General features: G+C 44.7%; 2 protein-coding genes across 10 annotated transcripts in view; both read right to left on the minus strand.

Moving 5' to 3' along the window:
- Positions 1 to 20,624, minus strand: part of NUB1 (negative regulator of ubiquitin like proteins 1) — a 43,265-nt gene extending 22,641 nt beyond the window's left edge. Inside the window, exons 1-5 of one of the 3 annotated variants that reach the window (XM_075922824.1) lie at positions 20,506 to 20,624; positions 8,709 to 8,826; positions 8,430 to 8,597; positions 3,589 to 3,647; positions 2,362 to 2,432 (exon numbers count right to left, since the gene is read on the minus strand). In XM_075922824.1, coding sequence (XP_075778939.1) covers positions 2,362 to 2,432; positions 3,589 to 3,647; positions 8,430 to 8,597; positions 8,709 to 8,825 — 415 coding nt within the window. In that variant the 5' untranslated portion in view covers position 8,826; positions 20,506 to 20,624. Of the gene's footprint in view, positions 1 to 2,361; positions 2,433 to 3,588; positions 3,648 to 8,429; positions 8,598 to 8,708; positions 8,827 to 19,929; positions 20,231 to 20,318; positions 20,459 to 20,505 lie in introns of those variants that run through there. The other 2 variants (XM_075922822.1, XM_075922823.1) reach the window with 2 other exon arrangements.
- Positions 20,625 to 24,537: 3,913 nt separating this feature from the next.
- Positions 24,538 to 26,183, minus strand: part of C2H9orf152 (chromosome 2 C9orf152 homolog) — a 28,834-nt gene continuing 27,188 nt past the window's right edge. For 6 of the 7 annotated variants that reach the window (XM_075922830.1, XM_075922829.1, XM_075922831.1 and 3 more), the window contains one exon: positions 24,538 to 25,739. In XM_075922830.1, the coding sequence (XP_075778945.1) occupies positions 25,162 to 25,739 (578 nt within the window). In that variant the 3' untranslated portion in view covers positions 24,538 to 25,161. The remainder of the gene's footprint in view (positions 25,740 to 26,183) is intronic. The other variant, XR_012902129.1, reaches the window with a different exon arrangement.

Consider the following 26,183-nt stretch of genomic DNA (forward strand, 5'->3'; position numbering starts at 1 on the left):
GATGTTTGAGCCCTTCCTTTTGACTTCTCAGAGGGTAAGTATCCTTTTCTATTTTGAGGAGTGCCCAGGAAGGCAGTCTGCTTCTTTGCCTCCAGATGGAGGGTCTTCTCCATCAAAATCATTTTCAGCTGTAGAGCCTTATTTCATCTGGTCTTCGCTGGCTTTTAAATTGCTGCAGTGGAAGCACTGGGGAGGGAGGGGGTATGCCCCTCACCCATACATATAAGTGCTCATCTGAAATGGAGCTGAACTGTTTGAAGCCTGGAGACCGAAGCAGCTTAACAAGAAAAGGGATGGGATGGAGTTACTAACCAACTCACAACTATTTTGTGTGTGTGACTAAAGCTAACTAACTATATAACTACTTATCTGAATTATCTGAATAACTATTTTCTAAACGTATTAGGGAAGAGTGCTGACACTGCCCATGAGCTCTGTCTTTAAAATAGTTGAAAAGGAACTGGAGGGCACCGGTCATGCACGTGCTACATGTGGCACCAACAACACCACAAGATGCCTTCCGATTGATGGTGCCAGGATACATCACCATGTGAAGTGGAGCACCTACAGGGACAAAACTCAAAGAAGAAATGCAATCTCAGACACTGAATTTAAGACATCAGTGAATGAACCAATAAAGAACAGAAGTAAGTTAATCTGTAAAGACAAATCTACTGTTCACACAAATGTCTGGCAAGAAAGATGATAAAGATGACAAAGAAAAGTTTAGAATGTGTCATTTTATAGCATGAGGTTTTGGTAAATTATTATTTAAATCTGTGGCACATTAAGCTTTTAGAACACACAAAGTAGTCCTCCAACATAAATTTCTCCCTTGATTTTGACCATCACAAAATCTCAGACCTCTATTAGAATAGAGCCTAACAAGTATGACTGCTGTCACAGTCTATTGTAAGTGTTCTCAAATGACACTGCACAGCAACCCCCTTTTGACACAAAAATTACATGACCCAGGAGGGGAAGGGAGACTAAAGTCTTAGCCTGCCCAAGCCTCGCTGCCTCAGGCAGGAAGGAGGGTCAAATCCTGAGCCCCACTGTACAGGGAGGTGGGGGTGTGGGGACAAAAGTCAAGTAAGGACCGCTGACAGCAATTCTAGGTTCCAGGGCAGAACAGACAATGGGCCACTCTATGACTCAGACTGCCTGACATTCAGATGGTGCTGCACCTGCACTGCTGGCATGTTGCCTTTTACTTTTTTCATCCATGTGAGAAATATATTCTGTTATGTATGTCAAAGAATGTGCAGATGTGCATCACCAGTAGAAACAACATATCTAGATATAATATATATATTTTTAAAAGTGACCATAGCGATAATTACTCCTGTCAGGACAAGTTAGGCATTTTAGAACTCACTACTCAAATAATTAAATTTAAATGTAAGAGAACTAAAGATTATGAAATGCTTAGATAAATCAAAACACTAAAATAGCATACTTTTAAAGAATAACATTACAGAGAATATCTGTGCCTTTCAGGAAGGGGGAGGAAGAAGGCAGTGTATGTGATAAAATAAAAAGTACCCCAGCTGCATTTTTATTTATTAGCAACTATTTATACACTAAATATGGACGAAATGCTTCTGGATTATGAATGTTTAAAAAGTATCTACTTTTTACAGAGTCTATACAAAAATCAAAGTTCTGTGATCTTACACCAGTCGCAGTTCATTTGCAAAAAATTTGGGGCCAGATTTCATGTCGGCACTACACAGATGATCATCTGTGGGTGACAGGAGATACCAGAAATTCTCCTTTCCTTCCCCACCTTTTGAATCTCCTTTTAGCATCAGAATTTCGTTCGCTTTCCAAATATTTCTTTATGGCTCTCATTACTGCACAGTGGGTTATTGTTATCCCTAAGTCACAGCTGGGGAAGTGCAAGGTCACACAGGACTTCAGTGGCAGAGGCAGCACCAAGAACAGAAACCTGATCTCTCAGGTACCACCAAGCTCCCTCACCAACACCATCCTACCATGAGGCAGTTCTTATTCCACTTTCCCATATTCCATGCTCTGCTGACAGCAAGATCTTGCAAGGCTAGGCCTCTATGAGCACAAAAGAGGCTGAGGAGGAGTCACAGCCATGGCCTGCCCACAGGTTACATGCATGGCTACTACCCTGAGGGGTGAGAAGGGGTTGGCAGGCCCTGCTGATCCCATTAAAACAGCACTGTAACCCACTTTGGGGTCCCGATCCAGAGTTTGAGAACCGCTCTAGCTATTATTTCCTGGCTCTTAATATTGTTTCTGTGACAGAAAAAAATACAAGAAAGATGATTTATAAAAAAGACATAATTGCCGAATAAATATCACACATATTCAATTGGTGATACATACCAAGGTCAAGTAGCTTCTTATTTATAATTATTTTGATAAATGTTTCTTGAAATCCATATAGTTGTGCAATCCTGAGAAATAAAGTAGTTAATTCCATGATATAAATAGCTAGTTGTCCCATTTTCATATAAAATATTTTGACAACATACAGAAATAAAAATTAAAACATTATATATTTGTAACTGGCTTCAAATTTTTACTCTAAGGTTGCTTGAAGATAAAATGACATTACTAGTGGCTGGACACCAACGCACCACATCAAGGCTACGTCTAAACTACACCCCTCTGTCGGCAGAGGGATGTAAATTAGACGTATCGAAAGTGCAAATGAAGCGGGGATTTAATATCCCATGCTTCATTTGCATAATGGCGGCCGCTGCTTTTGTTTCCAAAACGGTGCTTTTTGAAAAAAACCAGCAGTTTAGATGGGGCATTTTCGACAGAAATGCCCCATTTTGAAAGATTCTGTACTCCTTTAAAAAAAAAAAAAAAACAAACAAACAAACAAACAAACAAGGAGTACAGGATCTTTCGAAATGGGGCATTTCTATCAAAAATGCCCCGTCTAAAATGCTGTTTTTTTTCAAAAAGCCCCATTTCAAAAAAAAGTGGCCGCTGCCATTATGCAAACGAAGCACGGGATATTTAAATCCTCGCTTCATTTGCACTTTCGATACGTCTAATTTACATCCCTCTGCTGACAGAGGGGTGTAGTTTAGACATGGCCTAAGTGAGGAAAGGATAGGATACTGATTGAAATCTAAAATCAGAAAACAGCAATAAAGAACCCCCAATAAAAAGAAAAAAGTGTTTATCCAATTAACTGAGGAAAAACACTAAAAATGATTCCTTGTATCCAAGGGAATGGTAATGCGAACTACAGGGATATGATCTCTAAAGGAAAATGTGTTGTGCATCAATTGGTCCATACAGACCACAGAAAATTTCAGCAGTTACACAGTTACATGCATGCAGCAGGTGGCTCCTCATGAGTATTGGCTCCCACCTGCCCCCCCTCATGCTGCTGCCTCTGATATGTTATGCTGTCATGAAAAAGAGGTGTCTCCATGAGTCACACACTCTCAAGAGATACTCCATCCTATGAAAGTTTGAGAACCCCTGATCCACAACATACTGTAATAACGCACTATGTAAAAGGGTGACACAAAACCAAAACAGGACACTGACCATTTAAAAGGGAAAAAAGGCAAAGATTATTGTACTTACTGGGATCTTAGTTCTGTGCCAGTGATGATCAATTTAGTCTCCAGCATGTTTTTTCTGGTCTGGTGTAAATATTTTAAAAAGTTATGGTACTTAAGGCATTTTCTTAATTAACATTAAAACAGCCACAATTTCTTTATTTCCAGACAAAAACTATGGTAATATAGCATTAAGACTGAGAGAACACATAGTGATGATTTACAGGGATGCTGTAATTATCCCCAAAAATTATTATAGTGCCAGGAAATTCAAAGTTAAGGTTAACTCATATCCAAATAAGTTAAGCTACACAAGTGCACAATTAATCACCTTAACATTGCTATTTTTTCATGGCACAGAATATTCAGGTTATAATTAAGCCTACTAAAGTTTGTGGTCTTAGATTAGATAAACGCATATTTGATTGTAGCATCACTACGAGGAAAAACAGAGCGGAGTTAAGGTTGTGTTTTAAGTTTGCTTTTTAACAATTTAACATTCCCCTGCACCCATACCATACACGCTACTGAGCAGAGCTGCTTTAATGCATAGGTTTTTTCAAATTAAATTTTACCATTTAGGTCCCCCCCTCACCAAATATTTTTCATGATTATTTATCTTTCAGCAGAGGCTGGCACATAAAATCTTCTTTAGAAACACTAAGTACAGGCAGTCCCCGAGTTACACGGATCTGACTTATGTCGCAGTTACGAACGGGGATTTTCTCGCCCTGGAGGACTGGAGCTGCAGGACGCCTGATCCCGCCGCCTGCCTCCTCCCAGGCGAGAAAAGCTGCTCCCTGTCTCCCTGGTCTGCTGGGGGAGCCAGCAGACCAGGGAGACGGGGAGCAAAGCCGCGGAGGACCCGGGCCGGACCCGCGGCGCTTCCAGATCAGCTGGAAGTGCCGCGGGTCCGGCCCGGGTCCTCCGCGGCTTTGCTCAGCGTCTCCCATGTCTGCAGACCAGGGAGACGCTGAGCAAAGCCGCGGAGGACCCGGGCCGGACAGCGCCGCGGTCCGGCCCGGGTCCTCCGCCACTTTGCTCCACGTCTCCCTGGTCTGCTGGGGGGGGACGCAGCTAGTGCCCCCCCCAGCAGACCAGGGAGACGTGGAGCAAAGCCCGGGGCCTGTGGTAGAGCAGGTAGGGCGCTGCCGGTTGGTCCCGCAGCACCGCTCCTTGGCGCTACTGGACCAACCCAGCAGCACCCGAGCTGCTCTGCCCCAGGCGTCCCCAAGTCAGCCGCTGCTGAAACTGACCAGCGGCTGACTACAGGAAGCCCGAGGCAGAGCTGCTCTGCCCCGGGCTTCCTGGAATCAGCTGCTGATCAGTTTCAGCAGCAGCTGACTTGGGGACGCCTGGGGTTCTTAAGTTGAATCTGTATGTAAGTCGGAACTGGTGTCCAGATTTAGCCGCTGTTGAAACTGATCAGTTTCAGCAGCGGCTGAATCTGGATGACAGTTCCGACTTACATACAGATTCAACTTAAGAACAAACCTACAGTCCCTATCTTGTACGTAACCCGGGGACTGCCTGTACTGCATCTTTCAAAATGGACACCATTGTTCACTATGAATAGGAGTACAGACTGCCTTCACCAGTGATGGAAAATGCCTTCTATTATTATCAGTAGAAGTGAGGTGATAAGTTGCATTTTCACGATCAAGACTGCACTACAGTACTTGTATAAGGAAATGAAAAATACTATTTCTTATCTTTTTACAATGCAAATATTTGTAAATAAAAATATAAAATGAGCACTGTACGCTCTGTAATCTGTGTTGTAACTGAAATAAATATTTGAAAATGTAGAAAACAGCCAAAATGTATCTATATAGTTTAGAAATGTCCACCTGTCTGTCTGTGAGTCCATTTGTTCATGAACTCCTAAACAGTACAAACTAGGACCACCAAATTCGGTATGCAGCATCCTCTTATGCTAATTAAAAGCAAGGTCAAAGTTTGGTTGTACCAGGAAAATGGGAAGTGCCTGCAATGGTAATGTTTTCCATAATATGGAAAGGAAGGGGGCTGCTAGGAGGGACAGTTATATTGCAGAGTGCCCACGGGGGGGGGGGGGCGGGGAGGGAAAGGGAGGCACACAAGTAAGACACTGGCAAACTGGGAGAGGGGCGCTGAATGTTGCCGGCCACCATCCAGGAAGATTCCTGTGCTGGTGCTGGACAGGGTGGTGTTGGACAGAATCCCCATTCCCTTGAGCCTCTGCTGGGGTCTAGGTGCTTCCCATCCCTTCCGTGCACCTCCTGCAAGTAACCTGGGGCCTCCCTTCTTCTCCCTATGTCACTCCTAATGGGGGCCAGGGGCTTCCCTCTCTCCCTCCCTGCCTGTGCTGCTTCCCTCGCCCCCTCCTGCAGCTTACTGATACTTGGGAAGCTTCCGTGGGGCCAGAGCAGAGCTGCAGAGGCTCAGGGCTTCTCTCTGTAGCCAGTCTGGCAGAAGGAAGTGCTCTGCTGGTTGACAGCAAAATGTGGGGGAGGGAACAGAGAGAAGGCCTGCAGCAGCTCTGGACATACAAGTGCACAGACATTCAGCGCAGCCCTCACCACCTCTGCTGGCCCCAGGGAACCAACCCCTTCAAAGCAGAATGGCCCTGGCTATCCCAAGGAGCCCCCACCACCACCCTGCCAGTGCTACCCTCACCACCATGAATGGTCTTGAGGACCTGCTGCTGCCCAGACAGTGCTTCCCCAGCCACCGTGGGTGGCTCTGGTGAGCCCCCCCCCCCCCCGCCACCTCCCAACTCCCTGCCGTGAACTGGAAGGGATCTCGAGAGGTCATCAAGTCCAGACCCATGCCCTCATGGCAGGACCAAGGACCAAGCCTTGAGCCACTCCTCGCCACTGATCCCTCACTCCGCCTACCTCCATACTAGCCCCCTGCCCTTAGCCCATTCTCATCCCCAAACCCTTACTCGTCCACCCCCCATCTCTCGACCTGATCCCCTCCTCACCCTGATCTCTCACTCCTGTTCCCTGCCCCCACCCCCTGCCCCCTGCCCTGAGACATTTCATATCCCCAGTCCCTCACTTCAACCCCTATGGCCCTAGCCCCCTGCCCTAAGAAGCCCTCACCCACAGGCCCCTGCCCTGATTCCTATACCATGCCCTGATTCCTGCACCCTACATCCCCTGCTTTCAGTATCCCCACACCTTCCAATCCCATGCCCTGACTCCTACACCCTCCACACCATGCCCTGACTTCTGCACCCCTCTTCCCCCGCAAAAAAAGTTAAGGGTACATCTGCTAGTATTTATAATAAATTTCAGTTGGTTTAAAATGTGAATAAGTGTGACTTTTTATTAATCTAGTTAATTTGTTTTGTGATAACTGCTTGAGTTAACAGCAATTAATTGACAGCCCAAGTAAATACATTTGTCAAAGAAATGTCTTTTACATGATAAAAGACAATGTTGTTTTGGGGTTACTAACTGGGCCTAAATAAGGGTTTTGTTTATAATTAAAACTGTGATTAAACAAAACATAAAAAGAACAATATCAATGTATAGGCCATCCTTGCTATAAGTCCAAGATACATTCCAAAAAGTTTAGACTTACAGCAAAATAACTTAAAGTGGGGAACTTTTTTGCTGTGGCTTAAGAGTGGGGAATGGGAGGACTTATAATGCATCAGTTCATACAAGTGTCAACGACTTTAGTGAGGAATGGATGTATACCAGGGCAACTTATAGTGGGGACACCCCGTACAATAAAAGTTTTGTTGTCTGGCATGTTGGAGGAATGGCGCATGCTGGATAGTCAAATATTCTAGTTAACTAAACGTCAATCAGAACAATGTGGGAGGGGTGAGAGGTCTGGGAGGGGGACGGTGTGGACTCCAAGAGATAGTTCAGTGGTTTGAGCATAGGCCCGCTAAACCCAGGGTTGCGAGTTCAATCCTTGAGGAGGCCATTTAGGGATTTGGGGCAAAAATTTGTCAGGGATGGTACCTGGTCCTGCTGTGAAGGCAAGGGACTGGACTCAATGACCTTTCAAGATCCCTTCCAGCTCTAGGAGATAGGCAATCTCCATTAATTTAATTTAAAGGGGGGGTCAGGGATGAGGAGTTTGCAGCACAAGAGGTAGCTCTGGGTTGGAGTGCAGGAACGGTTTGGGGTGCGAGATCTGGGCAGTTCTAACCTTGGGTGGCTCCAAGCCAGCAGGATACCATGTCCCTGCTGCTTCTAGGCAGAGGCATGGATAGGCAGTTTGAGTGCTGCCTCAGCTTATAGGTTCTGCCTCTGCAGCTCCAACTGACCACAGTTCCAGGCCAATGGGAGCTGCGGAGCTAGTGCTCAGAGCAGAGTGGGATAGTGCATGGAGTCCCTGTGGGTGTTCCTCCATCTAAAAGCATCAGGGGTATGTTGCTGCTTCCGGGGAGCGATATGGAGTCAGACAGGAAGCCTGCCAGCCCTTCACCAACTAGATTATAAACCAGACTTTCCAAGAAGATCAGAAATGCTGATTTATAGAGCCTTCAGGTTGGCCAAGTGCTGGACAAAACAGTTTTTACTGTATTGACAACTTAAGATGTTTTATAGAAGTAGTAAAACTGAATGAGCGCTATTTTTAATTTGAATGGTTAGATCAGAAAAGATCGTGTTAAATTTATTTGATTTTTCTCTATTCAGAATTTTTTCAGAATGACCCTAAAGAGGGAAAAGCTACAATGTGTTTTATTTTTTTTCTAGAAAATTTTATGGCTGAACTGAATTGCCTCCTCCTCCAACAGATTTAGCTTAACACAAATGAAATGTTTTGCATCACATACAGAATTAATGAAAGTTTTATGGCATCTACTATAGATTTTAGTTATGCTTCTTTTCATAACTTTTATGCACACAGACTTACTTTTTGCAACCTACGAGGTAAAGCCACTTCAAGTGTTGCAACCCCTGTTGCCCTATAAGCTTCATTTCCTGTTCCACGCTCAATTGCTTTACTTCTTATTTCTTCAAGTATGCTCTCTGTTTCATTTTCACTGAGATTCAGCGTGGCTGAATATTTCTGTGCAAGCTCCTAACAAAAAAAGTAACAGAAGATACATTAGAAAAACACACAACAGTAAAATGTGTCATGTGTATGAAATATAGGTGAAAAAACTTCAGAACAGTGAGGCAGAGTACGTACCTTCAATTCCAGACCAGCTTCTTTATTTTCATTTGTGTACGGAGGTTTCCAAAGCTGAATTTTGTCTTCTCTTAAACAATTTTTAAGTTTTGCTGCAAAGTATTTCTTTTGCGCCATTCTTTAATACAAAACAAAACAGGATTTTTTTTAAACTAATCTTTTTATATGGTTGTTTCTCTGATGAATCAGAAGACCTTGTTTAACTCAGGCCCAGATCCTGAAAGTTATTTATGATAATTATGTAATAATTAGGAAAAGTTTTCTGTTTAAATATTTTTTTTCTTTTTATTAAACCAGCTGCATGGGAAAATGGAAATGTGTTGGCAAGTGCTGATTTCAGCAACATAATGACTGCCAGGAAAACATCAGTATTGCAGTTTAATATAAATAGCCAAACAAGTGAAGTATAATGTGAAACCATTAGAAGAGCTGAAAGCATTTCTCTACACATTTCACTTAAATTCGGAGATGGAAATCTGCTGACAATTCTACAATGTTTTCTTCAGTTTGCTTATACAGTAAAACTCCAATGGTCTGGCATCTGACGGTCCAGCACTCCTGATGGTCCGGCACCATCAGGAACCTGGAAGTGCTCCGGGCAGCCGGACCATTGGAGCTGCTCTGCCCCCAGCTTTCCCTATTCAGCCGCTGCTAAAACTGACCAGCGGCTGAATCGGAGAAGCCGGAGGCAGAGCAGCTGGGGACGCTGCCGGGTAAGTCCCCTAGCGCTGCCCCTCGGGGCTGCGGGCCCAACCAGGCAGCACCCCAGGTGTCCCCCATTCAGCTGCTGTTGAAACTGACCAGTGGCTGACTCCAGGAAGCCCGGGGCAGAGCAGCTCTGCCTTGGGCTTCCTGGAGTCAGCCACTGGTCAGTTTCAGCAGCGGCTGACTTGGGGACGCCTGGGGCAGAGCAGCTGGGGTGCTGCTGGGTTGGTCCAGTAGCGCGGCACCTCGGCGCTGTGGAGCCAACCCGGCAGCCCCCCAGCTGCTCTACCCCAGGCGTCCTGATTCAGCCGCTGCTGAAACTGACCAGCGGCTGACTCCAGGAAGCCCGGGGCAAAGCAGCTCTGCCTCGGGCTTCCTGGAGTCAGCCACTGATCAGTATCAGCAGCAGCTGACTTGGGGACACCTGGGGCAGAGCAGCTCGGGTGCTACCGGGTTGGTCCAGTAGCGCCGAGCGGTGCTGCGGGACCAACCCAGCAGCACTCCAGCTGCTCTGCCCCAGGTATCTCCGATTTAGCCACTGCTGGTCAGTTTCAGCAGCAGCTGAATCAGGGATGCTTGGGGCAGAGCCGGACTATCGGAAGGGGGGGCTATGAAGGGTCTGGGGTGGCACCCCCCCGACCCGAGACCCCTCATAGCCCCCCCTTCCGATAGTCCGGTATATTTGATAATCCGGCACCCCCTGGGTCCCAAAGGTGCCGGATTATCGGAAGTTTACTGTATATACTTCTCTAGTGTAATTTCATGGTTTATAAGGAACATTCATAGGTTAAAAATAATATATTTTACAAAATAAAGACCCTGCTCCTGCAACTGGCTCCATGCAGATTGACCTCTGTGTGACACTCTACATTCCAAAGGAGGGCCCTGAAAGCCCCCAGATATTCCCCATCTGTACATAAAATTGTGATATTGTATATGAAGCATGACTTGTGAGGTACTGGGGAGAGGTTATGATTGGCTGAAACTCACTGTTCTATCTAAATATGTGCATCTTTAGTGCATATGAAGTTATGAGATTGGTGCTGTATGGTTGTCACTTAAATCTGCTCTGTAAACTGGAGAATCAGCCAGATATTAACTCCCCAGACACAACAGCAAGAAAATTAACCAGCGCCTGGGCAGGTGTCAAAACAACAATCGACAGCCATTGTCCAGCAAGGGAATCACAATTCAATGACTCATCTGCATGAGGTTTCACCAAGCCACCAGATCCAGCCTGCAGCTCGACCTCAGGCAGTTGTCCTAACTGCCCCACCTTTGCATGCCACCCAGAGCAGCTGGCAAAGGGGGCTGTGTGCTTGTCTGAATGCAGCAAGCTCGGGGGGCAGAGAGGGAGAAGCTCTGCACACTGCCCCTGCTTCCAGCACAATCTCGCAGCTCCCATTGGCTAAGAATGTGGTCAACAGGAGCTGTGATCTCCTGCACTTGTAGAGGCGCAAGTAAACAAAGTGTTTCGCAGCCAGCTAGTGGCTTGCCCTGACAAGCTGTGACCCAGAGTTTACTGTATATATCCAGAGTTTGAAAACCTCTGCCCTAGCCTCATTTCAGGGCTGAGTTGTACAGACTGTCTGTAGCAGTGCCCGGGGCTGTCTTCCTATGAGGATTGTCAGCAGTTAAGAAGGATGCTTGAGTGGCATGTGAGTGTTATGGTGGGTAAGTGAAAATATACTGGTAGATGAAGTCCTGTGCAGACCAGTAAGTCTAACATCAGCACCGGGCAAATTAACTGAAACTATAGTAAAGAACAGATTTGTCAGACACACAGATGAACATAATTTGTTGGGGAAAAGTCAACATGGTTTCTGTTAAGGCAAATCATTCCTTACTAATCTACTAGAGTTCTTTGTGGGGAGGGGGTCAACAAACATGTGGACAAGAGGGATCCAGTGGATATAGTGTACTTAGATTTCCAAAAAGCCCTTGACAAGGTCCCTCACCAAAGGCTCTTAAGTAAAGTAAGCTGTCATGGTCCTCTTATGGATTGATAACTGGTTAAAAGATAGGAAACAAAGGGTTAGAATAAATGGTCAGTTTTCAGAATGGAGAGAGGTAATTAGTGATGTTCCCCAATGGTCTGTAGTGGGACCAATCCTATACAACATATTTCTAGATGATCGGGAGAAAGGGATAAACAATGAGGTGGCAAAATTTGCAGATGATAATAAACTGCCAAGATCATGAAGAACGAAACAGACTGTGAAGAGCTTCAAAAGGATCTCACAAAACTAGGTAACTGGGCAATAAAATGGTAAATGAATTTTAATTTTGATAAATGCAAAGTAATCCAAAATGATGGGCACTAATTTAGCTATTACCACTCTAAGAGATATCTTGGATTGTTCTCTCATTGTGGATAGTTCTCTGAAAACATCCACTCAATCTGCAGAGCCAGTTAAAAAAGCAAACAATGTTAGGAATCATTAAAAAAAGGGATAGAGAATAAGACAGAAAACATTTTATTGCCTCTATATAAAATCATTGTACGCCTACATCTTGAATACTGTGTACAGATGTGGTCACCTCATCTCAAAAAAGATATATTGGCTTCAGAAAAGGTTCCCAGAACAGGGCAACAAAAATGATTAAGAGTTTGGAACAGATGTCATGTGAAGAGAGATTAAAAAGACTTGGACTTTCAGCTTAGAAAAGAGGAAACTAAGGAGGGATATGATAGAGATCTATATAATCATGACAGGTATAGAGAAAGTGAATAAGAAAAAGTTATTTACTTGTTCCCATAACATAAGAACAAGAGTCACCGAATTAAATTAATAGGTAGCAGGTTTAAAGCAACAAAAGGAAGTATTTCTTCACACAGTACACAGTCAACCTGTGGAACTCCTTGGATCAGGACTATAACAGAGTTAAAAAAACTAGATAAATTCACGGAGGATAGGTCAATCAATACTTTTTAATCAGGATGGGTAGGAATAGTGTCCCTAGCCTCTGTTTGTCAGAGGCTGGAAATGGATAACAGGAGAGGGATCACTTGATAATTACTTGTTCTGTTCACTCCATTGGAGGCATATGGTCTTGGCCACTGTCGGAAGATAGGTTACTAGACTACATGGACTTTTGGTCTGACCCAATATAGACATTATTATGTTAAGATGGAGGGGAGGGGATGTAAAATGGATCAGGCTTATGTCTAAGTTGTGACATGCCGGCAATCATTCTCACACAATAACATAGAGGAAACCTGGGCAAAATACAGCCCGTGGGCTGGATCTGGCCTGCCAAACCACCAGAGACCTGGCCTGCCAAACCACCAGAGACCTGCCAAACCACCAGTCCGGCCCAGAGACACTGCTCCCCACTTGCCTTGCCCCACCCGCACACCACTCAGAAATGAGGCTGCAGGGCGGTTGCTTTAGGAGCTGCTCCTGCCCCAAGCACAATCCGATTGGCTGGTTTCTGGCCAGTAACCAGATAATGGGAGCTGCCTGTTTCAACAACAGGCAGCCACAAAGCACAAGGGGCTCCAGAGCACATATCTGCAGCCTGTGTGGGGGCGGGGCAGGCAGCAGTGTTCCCTCTAAACTGAGGGGCAGCACAGCTTCACAGGTGCTTCATCAGCCCCGCCCAGTCAGAGGCTCAGGGCTCCATGCTTGGAGCTGACTAACTGAGCAGGACTGATGAATCACCTGTGAAGCTGTGCTGCCAGGCAGCTTAGAGGGAACACTCCCTGGCAGGGAGGCTGATTCAGGAACGGCTTCTGGATGGTAAGTGTCCTAGCCCGAGCTTGCCTCTGTCCCTCCAGCCCCTCCCTTCCCCAATCCTCTGTTCTCTATTCCTGCCCCCTACTCCACATACCTAAATCCTCTGTCCCCTCTTGCACCCATATCCCCTTCTAGATCTAACGCCCCAATCCCCTGCCCCAGATCACAGTCCCTTCCTGTCCAACTCACAAGCAAAATCCCAGCACCCACTCCTGTATCCCAATTCCCTGCCCTAAGTCACAATCCAACCCCCTGCACCCAGTCCTGTGCCCCAAGTCACAAATGCCTCCTTGATCCAAATTCCCTCACTTACCCCAAGCTCCCTTCTGCACCTAATCTCCATCCCAGACCTCCACATCTCCTCCATAAATATCATGGAAGACTGCAGCCCTTGACCACTTTCCAAATTCTTGGAGTGGCCTCCCCCCTATCAAAAATTATTGCCCACCTCTGACTAGGGATGTTAAAATTAGATTAATCAACTAATTGAATAGTTGATGGAATTTCCTCTGACTATTCAATTAGTCGATAAGGGTCTTCCACTTTGAAATGTAGGAAGAGTCTGCTGGGCTGTTGCTACATTTCAAAGGCGGAAGTGCAGCACAGCATTTCGTCTTTGAAATGTACAAGAGCCCCTACTGGGACTCTTATGCATTTCAAATACTGAAATGTGGCACAAAGCCTGGGGCCAGCAGGGGTCTCTGAGTCCCCCACCAGCCCCAGACTCCATGCAACGCTTCCACTTTGAAATGTACAAGAGCCCCAGCAGGGACTCTTGTACATTTCCAAGGTGGAACTCCATCACTGCACCCCTGCTCCTTCCATGGAGTAGGAGCAAACCGGCTTTTAAGCCAGTTCCCCCAGTAGCTCCTCTTCTTCCCCTCCTCTCTGACTTGATGCCTCTTTCTGATAGAGGCAGCAAAGGGGGGGAAGCAACTAGTCGACTAATTGATTAGTCACTTACATACCTACTCCTGACATAGAGCATATAATTATCTTTCAGGAAATACTTAGAGCCTTGTCCAAATTATCTGTACATATTAACAGGACACATTTTCGTAAAGTAAAAAGTCCCTTAACAGAGACAGTAGCAGCATGCCTACAGATCATCAGACTTCTGCCAAGGATAGGGTTTGACTTTACAGCATTTGTTGTGCAGCTCAGCTACAACTGCAGTATGGAGGTGGAGGTGATACAAGGGGGAAACCTCAGTGCACATAAATGCTTTTGGCCACTTGACACTCAACCTTATTCAGAAAAAGAATTTCACAGCTTACATGGAAAGGCTTTTTAAATGTTGGCATTTCACATTAATTACTCTAAGACTGGGTGGTAAAAATATATTAACCAGTTTCTCTTTTGTTTGTAGATAGTTTCACTTTTCGATCTTCCATGTTAGAAGAGTGCCATAGAGTGTTCAAAGGAAATGGCAAAAAAATAGATACATTTCTATTAATATCTGATTTTCAAAAAGTCCTTCTTTCTTAAAAACAAAAGCCAAATTTGTAGGCAAAGGCTACCGTACCAACAGACAGTTTCCCTGTAAACTGCTCAACACTGCTCCTGGGATGAGGCATACCTGGGTGGTCGACAAATGCCTATGATGTCGTCCAGACTACCGCGCTGAGCCGACAAATAGCTGATCGGCTCAGCGCGGCAGCCATGTAAATGTAAATGAAGCGGCGATTATTTAAATCGCCGCTTCATTTTCCTATGCCGGGTAGTCTAACGTCGCCAGAGGCATGTAGTCTAGATGTATCCTAGATCAATTTACACTTGTATGACATTTGGAAGTTTTTTGCATCCACAAAGACAAGAAACTGTTTTGTTTTTAAATAGAAAAGTAAATTGTGTAGAAAATGATGGCGTAGCCTCCTGCTCTTTCCCTTCTCCCCCTGTTTTTTGTAGTGCCCCTTCTGGAGGCTTAAGAGTCAACACACACACATACTCTATTAGTCCCTGGAAATTCCCAGTGCTACCACACAGAGTGAGCAATGCATTCTTTTTACTTTGAAGGGACTATTTTTAGAAAGTGGCAGAATATTATTTGCCACAAGAAGAGGAAACAGAATAAACCTATTAAACTTAAAAATAATAATAATAATAATAATAACAACAAAGCAATGTGGTTATTATTAATAGTCCTCCCTTTATTTTTTTCATCCATTTACAACTTCTTTTAAGTAGCTTTTTATTCATTAATGCTATTATTATTTTCTATTTTTATCTTTTTGTGTATTCTGGAAATCATTTTATAAAAGATATTTTCCTTCACAAATATTGCCTAAAATAATAGAGATTTACAGGAGGTTTGCGTGTAAATACAGTGTAACAATTTGTTCTTTTTGTAACAGTTTCCATTTCCCTAAGTTTACAAACTATACTTGGCACACTGGAGAATATGTTAACGTCAATGTGCAGAACTTTAACTACAAACTGAATCTGAAAATGGATCATACACACAGTGGCTTTGCTATCAACATTTTTGTTATAGTTTTGTAAATCAAGCTCATTTCTGATTCTTTTAAAACTATAACAACAAAACTAAGAATTTTTTCAGTCCCAAGTTAAATGTATTTTACTTTCATTCTAACAAATTGTTTTAAGAATATTTATATAAAAAAGTAGTTTCGTTTTTGTAAATGCAATGGCGCAAGCCACTTTTTTAATCTATAAAAATCATCCGAGTTTATTAAACAGAAATTTCAGACCCACTTTTTAATCTTACTAACAACATTCATTTATGAGAAATAAGCTGCAGTATTCCAAAAATAATCCTTAAAAACATTTAGACATACCTCTCCATCAGCCAGCGACATTAATGTTCCTGCAAAAATTCAACTTTCACTTTAGTGATGAGTCACTAAAAGCTACAGGGTATTTCCCAAAGCTGTTTACAATAAAAGATTGTGGGTATTTCTCACTGGATGTTTTCAATGTAATATCAGGCATCTCTTTATATATTTTAGAGAGTTTGTGCATCTGTCTGTCTATCCATGAGTCCATCTATCTGTCTATGAGTCCATTTGTTCAAGAATTCCTCCTAAATGGTAAGAGCTAGGACCACCACATTTGGTATGCAACTTCCTCTTATCCTCACTTCAAATAGGGTCAGGATTTGGTTGCGCCAGGAAAATGGAAAATGCCTGGAATGGGACTGTTTCCCATAATACATAAAGGGAAGGGGCTGAGAGCACGGACAGTTATGCTCCGCAATAAAAAACAATGAATGGTTCTGCAGCACCTTAGAGACTAACAAATAATGTAGTTAGTATCTCCGCAATGCCCACTGTGGGCAGTGAGCAAGGGGGACAGTTACATTGCAGAGTGACCACAGGGGGGGGCCAGTCATACCAGGAAGAGAGTGGCCTGCTATGGCTAGAGTTCTCCATGTTGCTGACCACCAGTCAGTGGTCCCCTGCCCCAAACCCCAGCACTGGATGGGAGGGCATGGCCCTCCTAGGAGCACCAGTGAAGCTAGCCAGTGCAGCCCTGGCTCTCCCTCCCTGAAGGAGATGAGGGATGGGGGAGATGACACAGTGTGTCCCCAGATCTCCTCCTCCTCCCCCAGGAGGAAATGCTGGCCAGGGAGGCTGGTCGGCGTGACCCTGGACCTCCCCCCCAGAGGAGATGTGGACTGGGGAGGCCAGGCCTTGCACCCCTGGAGAAGATGCAGGTGGGGAGTGGAGGAGACAGGACGCATGGCTCTGCCCTCCCCTCCCAGAGGAGCCACTGGCCAGTCAGCATGGCCCTCGGCATCCCAGGGAGCCACCATCTCTGGAGCAGTGCTATTCTTGCCACTGAAGGTGGGCCTGGTGAACTCCTCTGGGCCTTCCATCTCTGACTCCTGCACCTCCGACCCTCTGTCCTGAGCCCCCACAAGGACCCAAGCAATGCTGGGTAAATCTTCTAGTTTATAAATAAAAAGCATTCACAGAATCAGTTGCTTCTCCATTCTAAATGGCACTAAAGTGCAAATGGATAATGAATGAGTTCTGGCAGCCACACAGAGGGAAGGGATCGGGACTATGTGGTGAAAGCTTCCTGAACAAAACATGTAACTTGGGCTTTGCTAGAAGTGAGGAGGCATCACTAAGGGGAACTGGTGTGGTGTGGTCTCCTGCAAGTGGAACTAAAACATTAATGTCATGGTGATTAATGTTAGAAGTTCCCTGATAGGACTTGGACTCATGCACAACAGATTTTCTACCAAGCATGCAGACCTGGACTTCCCTAGAAAATCCTGGCCTGTACAGCCTCTGCTCCTACAAATCCAGTATCTCCTCTTCAGCAAAACGATGCAGCAATGATGGGTATTTCGTAAGTGCAGACAGGTATATTAGATTTTAAAATCTACATGTTTACTTTAGCTCTGTCTTAGATATTTCTAAAATATTTGTTAGCATGGTATGTAAGTACTAAAATAAGTATAGCTGTACATTTTCCTTGTCTGTGGGAGTAGCTAATCTGCCCGTAACCATTTGCAGGTAACCAAATGCAACTTGGTATTTGGGGCACCATTCTCCCAAACCATGTCAAAGAAAAGCAACTCTAATGGAAATAAGAGATTAGTTACTGGAGAGCGGGGGTGAGGGAATAGAACTGTCATTATTTTTAGGCTATGACCACCATGATAAAAAGTGCTACCAGCTCCAGCACTTCGATGTATTTTTAAAATACCCAAATATATTAGTAGTAGGGCAATATGCTATGCTCCATAAGGAGCTATATACTGTAGTAAAATACTGAAGGCATGTCTACACTATCACCAGAGAAGCACCACTACAGCACTGCAGCTGTAGCGCCAAACTGCAGACATTTCTTATAGTGATGCAAAGCACATTTCAATTGACGTAGTTAATCCATCTCATCAAAGGCTTGTCTTTGCTTATGGCAAATGCTCCAGTAACGTTAATGAAGATGCTACAGAAGTCAACAGGAGAGCTTCTCCCATCAGCATGGGTTCTCCACCTCGAGAGGTGGTAGCTATGCAGACAGAAGGAGCTGTCCCATCGACATAGTGTAACCCACACACCTACTGGGTGTAGTGGACTGTCCCCTCTAGTGGCACTGAGAACATAATGGCTGTGTCTAGACTGGCCAGTTTTTCCGGGAAATCAGCACTTTTCCGGAAAAACTTGCCAGCTGTCTACACTGGCCGCTTGAATTTCCGCAAAAGCACTGACTTCCTACTGTAAAAAAATCAGTGCTTCTTATGGAAATTCTATGCTACTCCCGTTCAGGCAAAAGTCCCTTTGCGCAAAGCTTTTGTGCAAAAGGGCCAGTGTAGACAGCTCAGATTTGTTTTCCGCAAAAAAGCCCCGATTGCGAAAATGGCGATCGGGGCTTTTTTGTGGAAAAGCGCATCTAGATTGGCACGGACGCTGTTCCACAAAAAGTGCTTTTGCGGAAAAGCATCCTTGCCAATCTAGACGCTCTGTTCCAAAAATGCTTTTAACGGAAAACTTTTCCATTAAAAGCATTTCCGGAAAATCATGCCAATCTAGATGCAGCCACAGAGAGAATAATGAGTCTGCTCTATACCCTTAGCTAATAGCCCACTGGCTTTTAGCTCATGCAGTAGAGGGTCATATACTAAGTCCTCCTCCTTTTAGGTATGGAAAAGCACAGTAGGTTTTCATGATGATTAACTAGGTTGGAAACAATTCTAGAGGGTGCATCCTGTGTTTGGTCAATTGTGATTGTGTTGGTGTGTACCTGCTGATCAGTGTAGTTCGGTGTAATGTAATTCTGTTGGTTAATGAGGCCACATTAAATCGTTTTCCCCACCCTGGCCAAATCCTGAGCATATTGTCAGCACATTTTGCCTTCTCTGCCTTTCACTTTGATAAACGAATACTAGTAGGTTGGCCTCTGTGGAGGGAAACACCTGGACAATCCCTCCATAGAGCTCTGATGTGGCCGTGCTCCTCTTGGGCTATGTCTACACTCACAGCTTCTTGCGCGAGAAATATGCAAGTGAGGCTAAGTGTGGAATATTGCTGAGCCTCATTTGTGTACCTAATGAGCCACCATTTTTGCTGAAGAGGCTCTTGCACCAAAAAGAACTGCCTACACTGTCCCTTCTCGCACAAGAAAAACCCTCTTGCGCAATGCCGTTACACCGATTATTTTCAGGAATAATGACATTGTGCAAGAGAGTTTTTCTTGCGCAAGAAGGGGGCAATGTAGACAGCTCCTTCTGGCGCAAGAGCCTCTTCTGCACAAATGGTGGCTCATTAGGTATGCAAATGAGGCTCTGCAATATTCTATGCTTAGCCTGAAGCGGCGAGTGTAGACATAGCTGGCATTGGTGGGACTCTGCCTGCCGTGCCATTCGGGGGCACCTTGCTGTCTGATAGCTACAGCCTTGTGAATAAGTTCCGACATACAGCTCAGCACACAGCCCGAGATGGTGCCTGCCAAGGGCTATGGAAACACATTCTCTGCAGGCCCAATGACACTTCAATCCCTCATCAACCGCTAATGCGCGTGAGCAAATATTTGCTGAGTTGGGGATTCCAGGGCGCAGAGGGGCCAGACCAAACCCCGGGCGGAGTGCAAGGCGGTACCTAAGCAGGGTTTGCCTGCTGTGTCGCGAACAGGAGCCTAAGCTCCAGCGGTCCCAGGCCGCACTGTGGCTGTCGGCGAGGAGAGCGCCGCCCGGGCGGGAATCGGGCCGGTGTAAGTGCCTCAGCGAGGGGTGTGGCTATTCCACACCCCGAGCCCTGGGCCAAGGGGCGGCGTGAGTGCGGCGGGCGCTAGGCCAACCTTACCCCAGGCTCAGCGCGGCCTTGGCCACAGCCCCGAGCCAGCCGCGCCGGTCACTCTACGGCCTGGGCAGCGCGACGGGCTCAGCGCAGACCCCTCTGCCGGCCTCGCACCACTGCGTGTCCCGGGCCCGGCCCCGCTCGCGCCGACTGGCGGGCCCCAGCGCTGACAGGTGCCGCGAGCGAGCTGCGTGCCGAGTGGGGGAGGGGACGCCCCGCATTGGCCCCCGCCCCGGAAAACACGGCGCCTGCGCCCCCCCGAGGCGGAAAGTGGCAGAGGTAGGAGGGGGCGGGAACAGTTGAGGAGGGGGAGGGGGCGTGGCCGGGCTGCGCCAGCGCGCGGCCTCCCCCAGGGGCGGAAAGGCCCCGCCCCCACCTTCCGAGGTATCACTCACCTCTGTACTTGCTCCTGCTCGGCAGGCTCTCGGCCGTTTGTTTACGTTGCGTTCGCAGAGTCAGCGGGGGGGGGGGGGCGGGGCAACCGGCTCCCTACGGAAGCCCGGAAGCAGCGAAGTGAGGGGAGAACGACTCCCACGTGTGCAGGACACGTGAAGACTAGCGCCGGCATCGCTACCCTCTTACCTTCATATCCCTGCGCGCCCTCAGGGGGCGCCATCCGCCCGGAAGTGGGGTGACCAGCAAGGTATTCGCCGCCTGTCCCTCAGGCCTGAGCATGACGCCGACAGCGGCGGGGCGGGAACGGGGGGAGGGGCTCCCCCAGATCCAAGGGGGTTGGGGTTGGACATCTACGTGGCGCTGTCTCCGTTGTAAAGAGGTGGCCGAGGGGACAGGGAAGGGGACACGGGGCAGCCAGACCCTGCAGAGGAGCCGTGTGTCCTGCTTTGCCCAAGTGCCTGCCTGCTCCTGGTGCCTGGGGGGGGGGGGCTATGACACCTTCTTTTCATAGGCTCCAGCTGCACATATTGGAGCCCAGGAAACGGGGATCCCCTCTTGGACAAATTCTCACTGGCCCTGTGCATGGGGGAAGCCGACCAGCCGTAACTATTCCAGGATAATTATGTTGTAATTTAGCTATTCCAGAATAGTTGTGCTTTTTCCCTGGGCAGACAAACCTGGTGGGTAGCCTGTCCGCCCCTGGGGGACTGGGCACGGTGCCTCACCCCAGAATCTAACCCTGGCTATAGTGTCTCTTGGCCGGGCGTTATGGCTCAGCGGCTTAGTCTATCACAGTGTTTCTCAACCAGTGGTGCCTGTATCCTTAGAGGTATGCAAGAGAAGTCTGGGGGGGTACCTCAACACAAGTGAAATTTGGCAAAAAATGTCTGGGATTTTGCCCTGCAAAGGTGATCAGGGAGGGGACAGCAGCATGTGCCTGTCAAATTGAATGTTCAGAGCTGCACATCCAGACGTTAACATCCACTCTGCGCACATGCCCCAGTGCCTGATGAGAAAAGCATGTGGCTGCAGAGGCAGAGGCAGCAGCTCTGGGGAGACCCAGGGCAGTTCTAAATTGCAGGGTGGGTTTGGGCGGGGTGGAAAAAAAAAAGCGCCCAAAGTAGGAATAAGAGCCTCCGGAAAAGGGCGCTTTTTCCGGAGGATCGGGGCCAGTGTAGACGCTCTTTTCCGGCTTTTTTAAAAGCCGGAAAAAAGCGGCAGACATTTTTATTTAAATGCCGCGGGGGATATTTAAATCCCCCGCGGATTTCCCTACTACGATAGGTGAAATTTACATGCCCCTTCCGGAAAAGGGGCCAGTGTAGACGAGCCCAAGGTGACTTACATACACCTAAATTGGTAGTTAAACCAGGCCTCAGCATATTGGGTTGACTAACAAGCGGCACTGAGATAAAAACTATCTGTGCCTTCTCTCTCCTAGGATATTACATTAATAGCTATCTCAATATTAAACAAATTACCTTTTTGAAGTGAGGATCTGACTTTAGGTTTGGTCTGCACTTAAAAATTAGTTGACAAAGCTGCATTGTTTAGGAGTGTGAAAAACTCACACACCTGCCTGACAGTGACTTAACCCCAGTGCAGATGCAGCTGTGTCGATGTAGCTATTGGAAGTTGGGGAGGTGGTGTTCCTACACATCTTTTGTTGGTGTAGCTATGTAGTGCTGTGCATATGGTGCTATAGAAGTGTACAGACTACAGCAATGGAAGAGGTTTTTCCATTACTGTAGGATCTCCAGGGTTGCTGTACTATCAGACAGATAATGTGTGGATTTTTCTACCCTCTGGGTACATCTAGACTGTGAGGATTTATTGGAAAAAGTTATGCAAAATGTGCTCCACACATTATCTTTTTCCGATACTTTTGTCGGAAGAGGCTTTCTGAAATTTGGCCCATCTAGACTGTGCCAGATTTCAGGAAAAAAAACCCTCTTTCGAAAGCCCCCCTATTCCTCATGGAACAAGAAATACAGGGACTTCCGAAAAAGCACATTTGCTCTTCTGCAAAAAAAAAAAAAAAAAAAAAGTGGAGGAGCAAACACGTTCCCTGGATTCGGTGGAGTTTTTTCAGGATACCTCTGGTATCCCAATAACCCCCCGCAGTCTAGCTGTACCCTCTGAGATCAGTAGCTGTATCAACCTAAGTTTTAAGTGTAGATCAGGCCTTAGAAATTAACCCATGATCTTTACCAACACCTGATTCAATAACTATACAATATGAATTTATTATATAAATTTATCTCAATGGAGTGTTTGCAGTTCAAAGAGATTGCCTTATTGAGATGAATACAACTTAATATAAAAGCTCTAAAGTATATGAATTGTTCCAGTCAGCTCAAAAGGATATTAAGTACCATAGTAAAGTCTCTAGTTGTAATTTGCCTCTCCTTAAATTCCAAGGAAGTCTACAAAGATTTTAATGTAAAAAGAATAAGTCTTGCATTTAAAATGTATGTTGGCATAGCTATGTCCTCTCATATTATGCTGCATGTGTATTTTATGTGCCTTTTAATTATTGCCTAATTAAAATATATTGACTTAAATTGATCATTGATAAAATCAAAACATTAAAAATAATAAATTACTGAAGATTTCTTGGCTTCCATTGCGTGACCATTGAAATCATTGTGTATCCTATCTTTGACTTTAATGGAAACCGGATCAGGCTCTTAAATCAGAGGACAAAAACCTCACACACTTATTCACTTCCACATTTACACCCATAACTATAAACTGACTGGAGAGCTAGACCAAAAATCACCCCAAAACATCTTGTACAGTTAAAATGATTCTGTTAAAAGTTTGGTACAATTAATTTTGTATAGTGTTCATTAATATTTGTAAAGCAGTTTTAATATCATATTATTATGGTTATTTGGAAACTATATTTCCTTGAAGTTTGTCTTATAAAGCAAGTGCCCCACTTATTCAGATCTTATTTGAAGGCTTGTCTAGAGGGGAAGTTGAATGGCAACTGGTACAGGAAGTCCCTAACTTACAAATGGGTCATGTTCCAAAATTTTGTTTGTAAGTCAGTTATTTGGAACTTGGAATGCATTTTCCCTTAGGCCATGTCTACACTAGGTGATTAGTCTGAATTTACTAGGTTTGACTTCTTTGCACCCAATTTTACAGATTCAAAGTTCTGTGTTCTCACTACACGGAAGAACCAAATGTAGTCTGAGGCAGGCTTCATTAATGTGGACATGCTACCTCAGAATCAATGCCACAGGAAGGACTCTAGGGAACTGCGAGAAACCTCACAGAGGCCAATAAGTTTGATTTAGCAGCACTGGAGCATCCACACTAATGTCATTTCAAACTTACAGGTTTGGGAATAGCATTACTCTTCATGAAAAGCAGGACTGCAGAGTTTGAATTCCACGGCCTTGTATTCTGAAATAAAAGACTCGGTAGTGTGGACGCATCACTTACAAATTTGACAAATTCGGGCTAATTTCGGACTCAGGTACTAGTGTAGACCAGGCCATAGATACAATGTTACTAGAGTCCCAGGGTAGCCTACAAAAGCCTTTTTAACCCATAATGTAGCTGAAATACTATATATTCTGTATATACTTTTATTCTAGAATAGGATATCCCCACGAGGGATTTTTATTGTCGTAACTATAAAAGCTCTAAAATATATGAAATTCATACTCTGCTAAATAAGTGCTGATCAATTTCCCTGTACAAAGTCCTTCAGTAGCTTTGTCTGTGCAACAAGTCAAATGGAAAGTTTGCATTTCAGTACCAAATCTAATATTGAAGCACAATAGCTTATTTTTGAAACAGAGTATCAAAGAATGAGAAGTAAGACATGGAATTGATGTTCTAAGTTTTCTAGCTCATCCCCTGGCCTTTGCAAAATAATTCCACATAGTGTTCAGTATTTTCTAGGTCTTTGCTCATTCCATTTTTAAATGACCCACAAAATTGTTTTTCCACCATGTCCCTTGGAAAGACATACTGTATATCTGGTTTATTTTGTACATTTGTTAACTAGCATCAGTTCTTTGACTGATAACCATGTGCCATCCTGACTAATTCATCTTACTATGGCAACAACAACAAAAAGATAGGTGCATTTCTAATTCACAGTTGGAAGAAACACAATTAGTAGTATGAGGGATTTATGAAAAGGTAAAGTATTTGGATATTTACTATATTTAATGCCATTAAAAACAGCAACTGAAATATGGTGTGATGGTTTTATTCACTGAATTAGAATACAAACAGGAAAACCAATCAAATAACTTGTGAAAACAAAAAGGAATAATAAAACCAAAGATTAATTAGAATGTATTAATCACCCTTGTTATTGTTGTTCTAAAACCCAATTCATTTTTTGCTTGTTTAGATAGCTAACTGAATTATACAGCGCTGGAATTCAGTCTAATTGCTTCATGAGTTGTTTTTGAATGTGATAATCTTCACTACAGCTTTTTCAATTGATTTGTAATCTCACTATGATAGAATTCTTGTCCCTCAAAAATCAAAAATTTGGATTTAGAAAAAAAATCATTGCAAAATGAGTTAACATTAGTTGTTCCTATATTTGAAGATACAAAATTAGTATGAATAATCATGATAATGCTCTAAGTGTCAATTTTTTATTGTCCAATAAGCTTTATGACATTGCAACTCATCTAACAGACCTTTTACTCTGTAAACCTCTAAAATACATTCCTGGACCCATGCAAATTCTTACTATATAAAGTACAAGCTCCTTAGCAAATAAATCAAAATTACGTTGAAAAATTACTTAACTGAAATTTTATTTTAAATTTTAACTAAACTTTACACATTACTGATTTTTTTTTATGGTGAGACATATAATCCCAATCTTCTTGCAGCTTCTGAGATCCTGGGTGTCTTTTTCTGAGGAAAAGGGTAATAGCTTAATTTGCTGGATATTGGTACAAATTTTCTGGATGAAACCTGTTGGTGTGTCCAAATTCCTGAGGAGACTGACCTCAGAGGAGACTTCTGGCAGATGCCTGAAATGGAGTTGCTCTTTTCTTCAGTGGGACTGTTTAACATACTTGAATTTTCCAGTTCATTGAGTGATACTGTGGGTTGTTCACTTGCTGCTAGTGGTTTTTCATAAGGCAGCATGACGTTTTCTTTCACAGTCAGTCTTTCATTGTCAAAGCTAATCTGTTTGTTTTTGAAGTGGGCAAGATCACATGGAGCCTTCTGACAATCAGTTTGTAGTAGGCGGTGGATTCCCAGGTGAGTACGCCATAGTGAACTGTCTTGTACATTGTCATTATAAGTTAATTCCAGGGTGATCTTTCTGACAGGAATGTGTTCTTTAAATTCTTTTGGTTTCCTTATTTTCTTATTGAGTAAAATTGCATTGACCGTTGATTCCTCATGAACAGGATGATTCTCGCCTGTGAAGAAAATGTTTATTTCTACATTATTACATTAGCAAAAATTAACAATCCAACTGCATGGTATAAACTCAACTGTAGAGGCTATAAGGAGTCAATGTGTCTAAACTTTTTTTCTGTGTCTGATTGAAGCAGTGGTTCCCAAACTTTTTGGCTTCATGCCCCGTTTTTTATTTTTGAGAAACCCTCACGCCCCCCACCCCATCCTCCCAATAGCATCAAAACTTGTTGAGAAAAAAAAGGAACTGAATGGGTCAGAAAAACAAAAATAGCAGCAACACTTGGGGGGGGGGGAGGTTGATGGGGGAGCTGGGTTGCCCTGTGGCCCCCCCCCCAGCATTTCTTCATGCCCCTCAGGGGGGCACGCCCTCCAGTTTGGGAACCCATGGATTAAAGGATGTGGCTACAGAGGGGAAATGTTTCGGATCTGCAAAGGCCTGAGTA

This window comes from Pelodiscus sinensis, chromosome 2 (assembly GCF_049634645.1).
Source record: "Pelodiscus sinensis isolate JC-2024 chromosome 2, ASM4963464v1, whole genome shotgun sequence".
Lineage (NCBI taxonomy): Eukaryota > Metazoa > Chordata > Testudines > Trionychidae > Pelodiscus > Pelodiscus sinensis.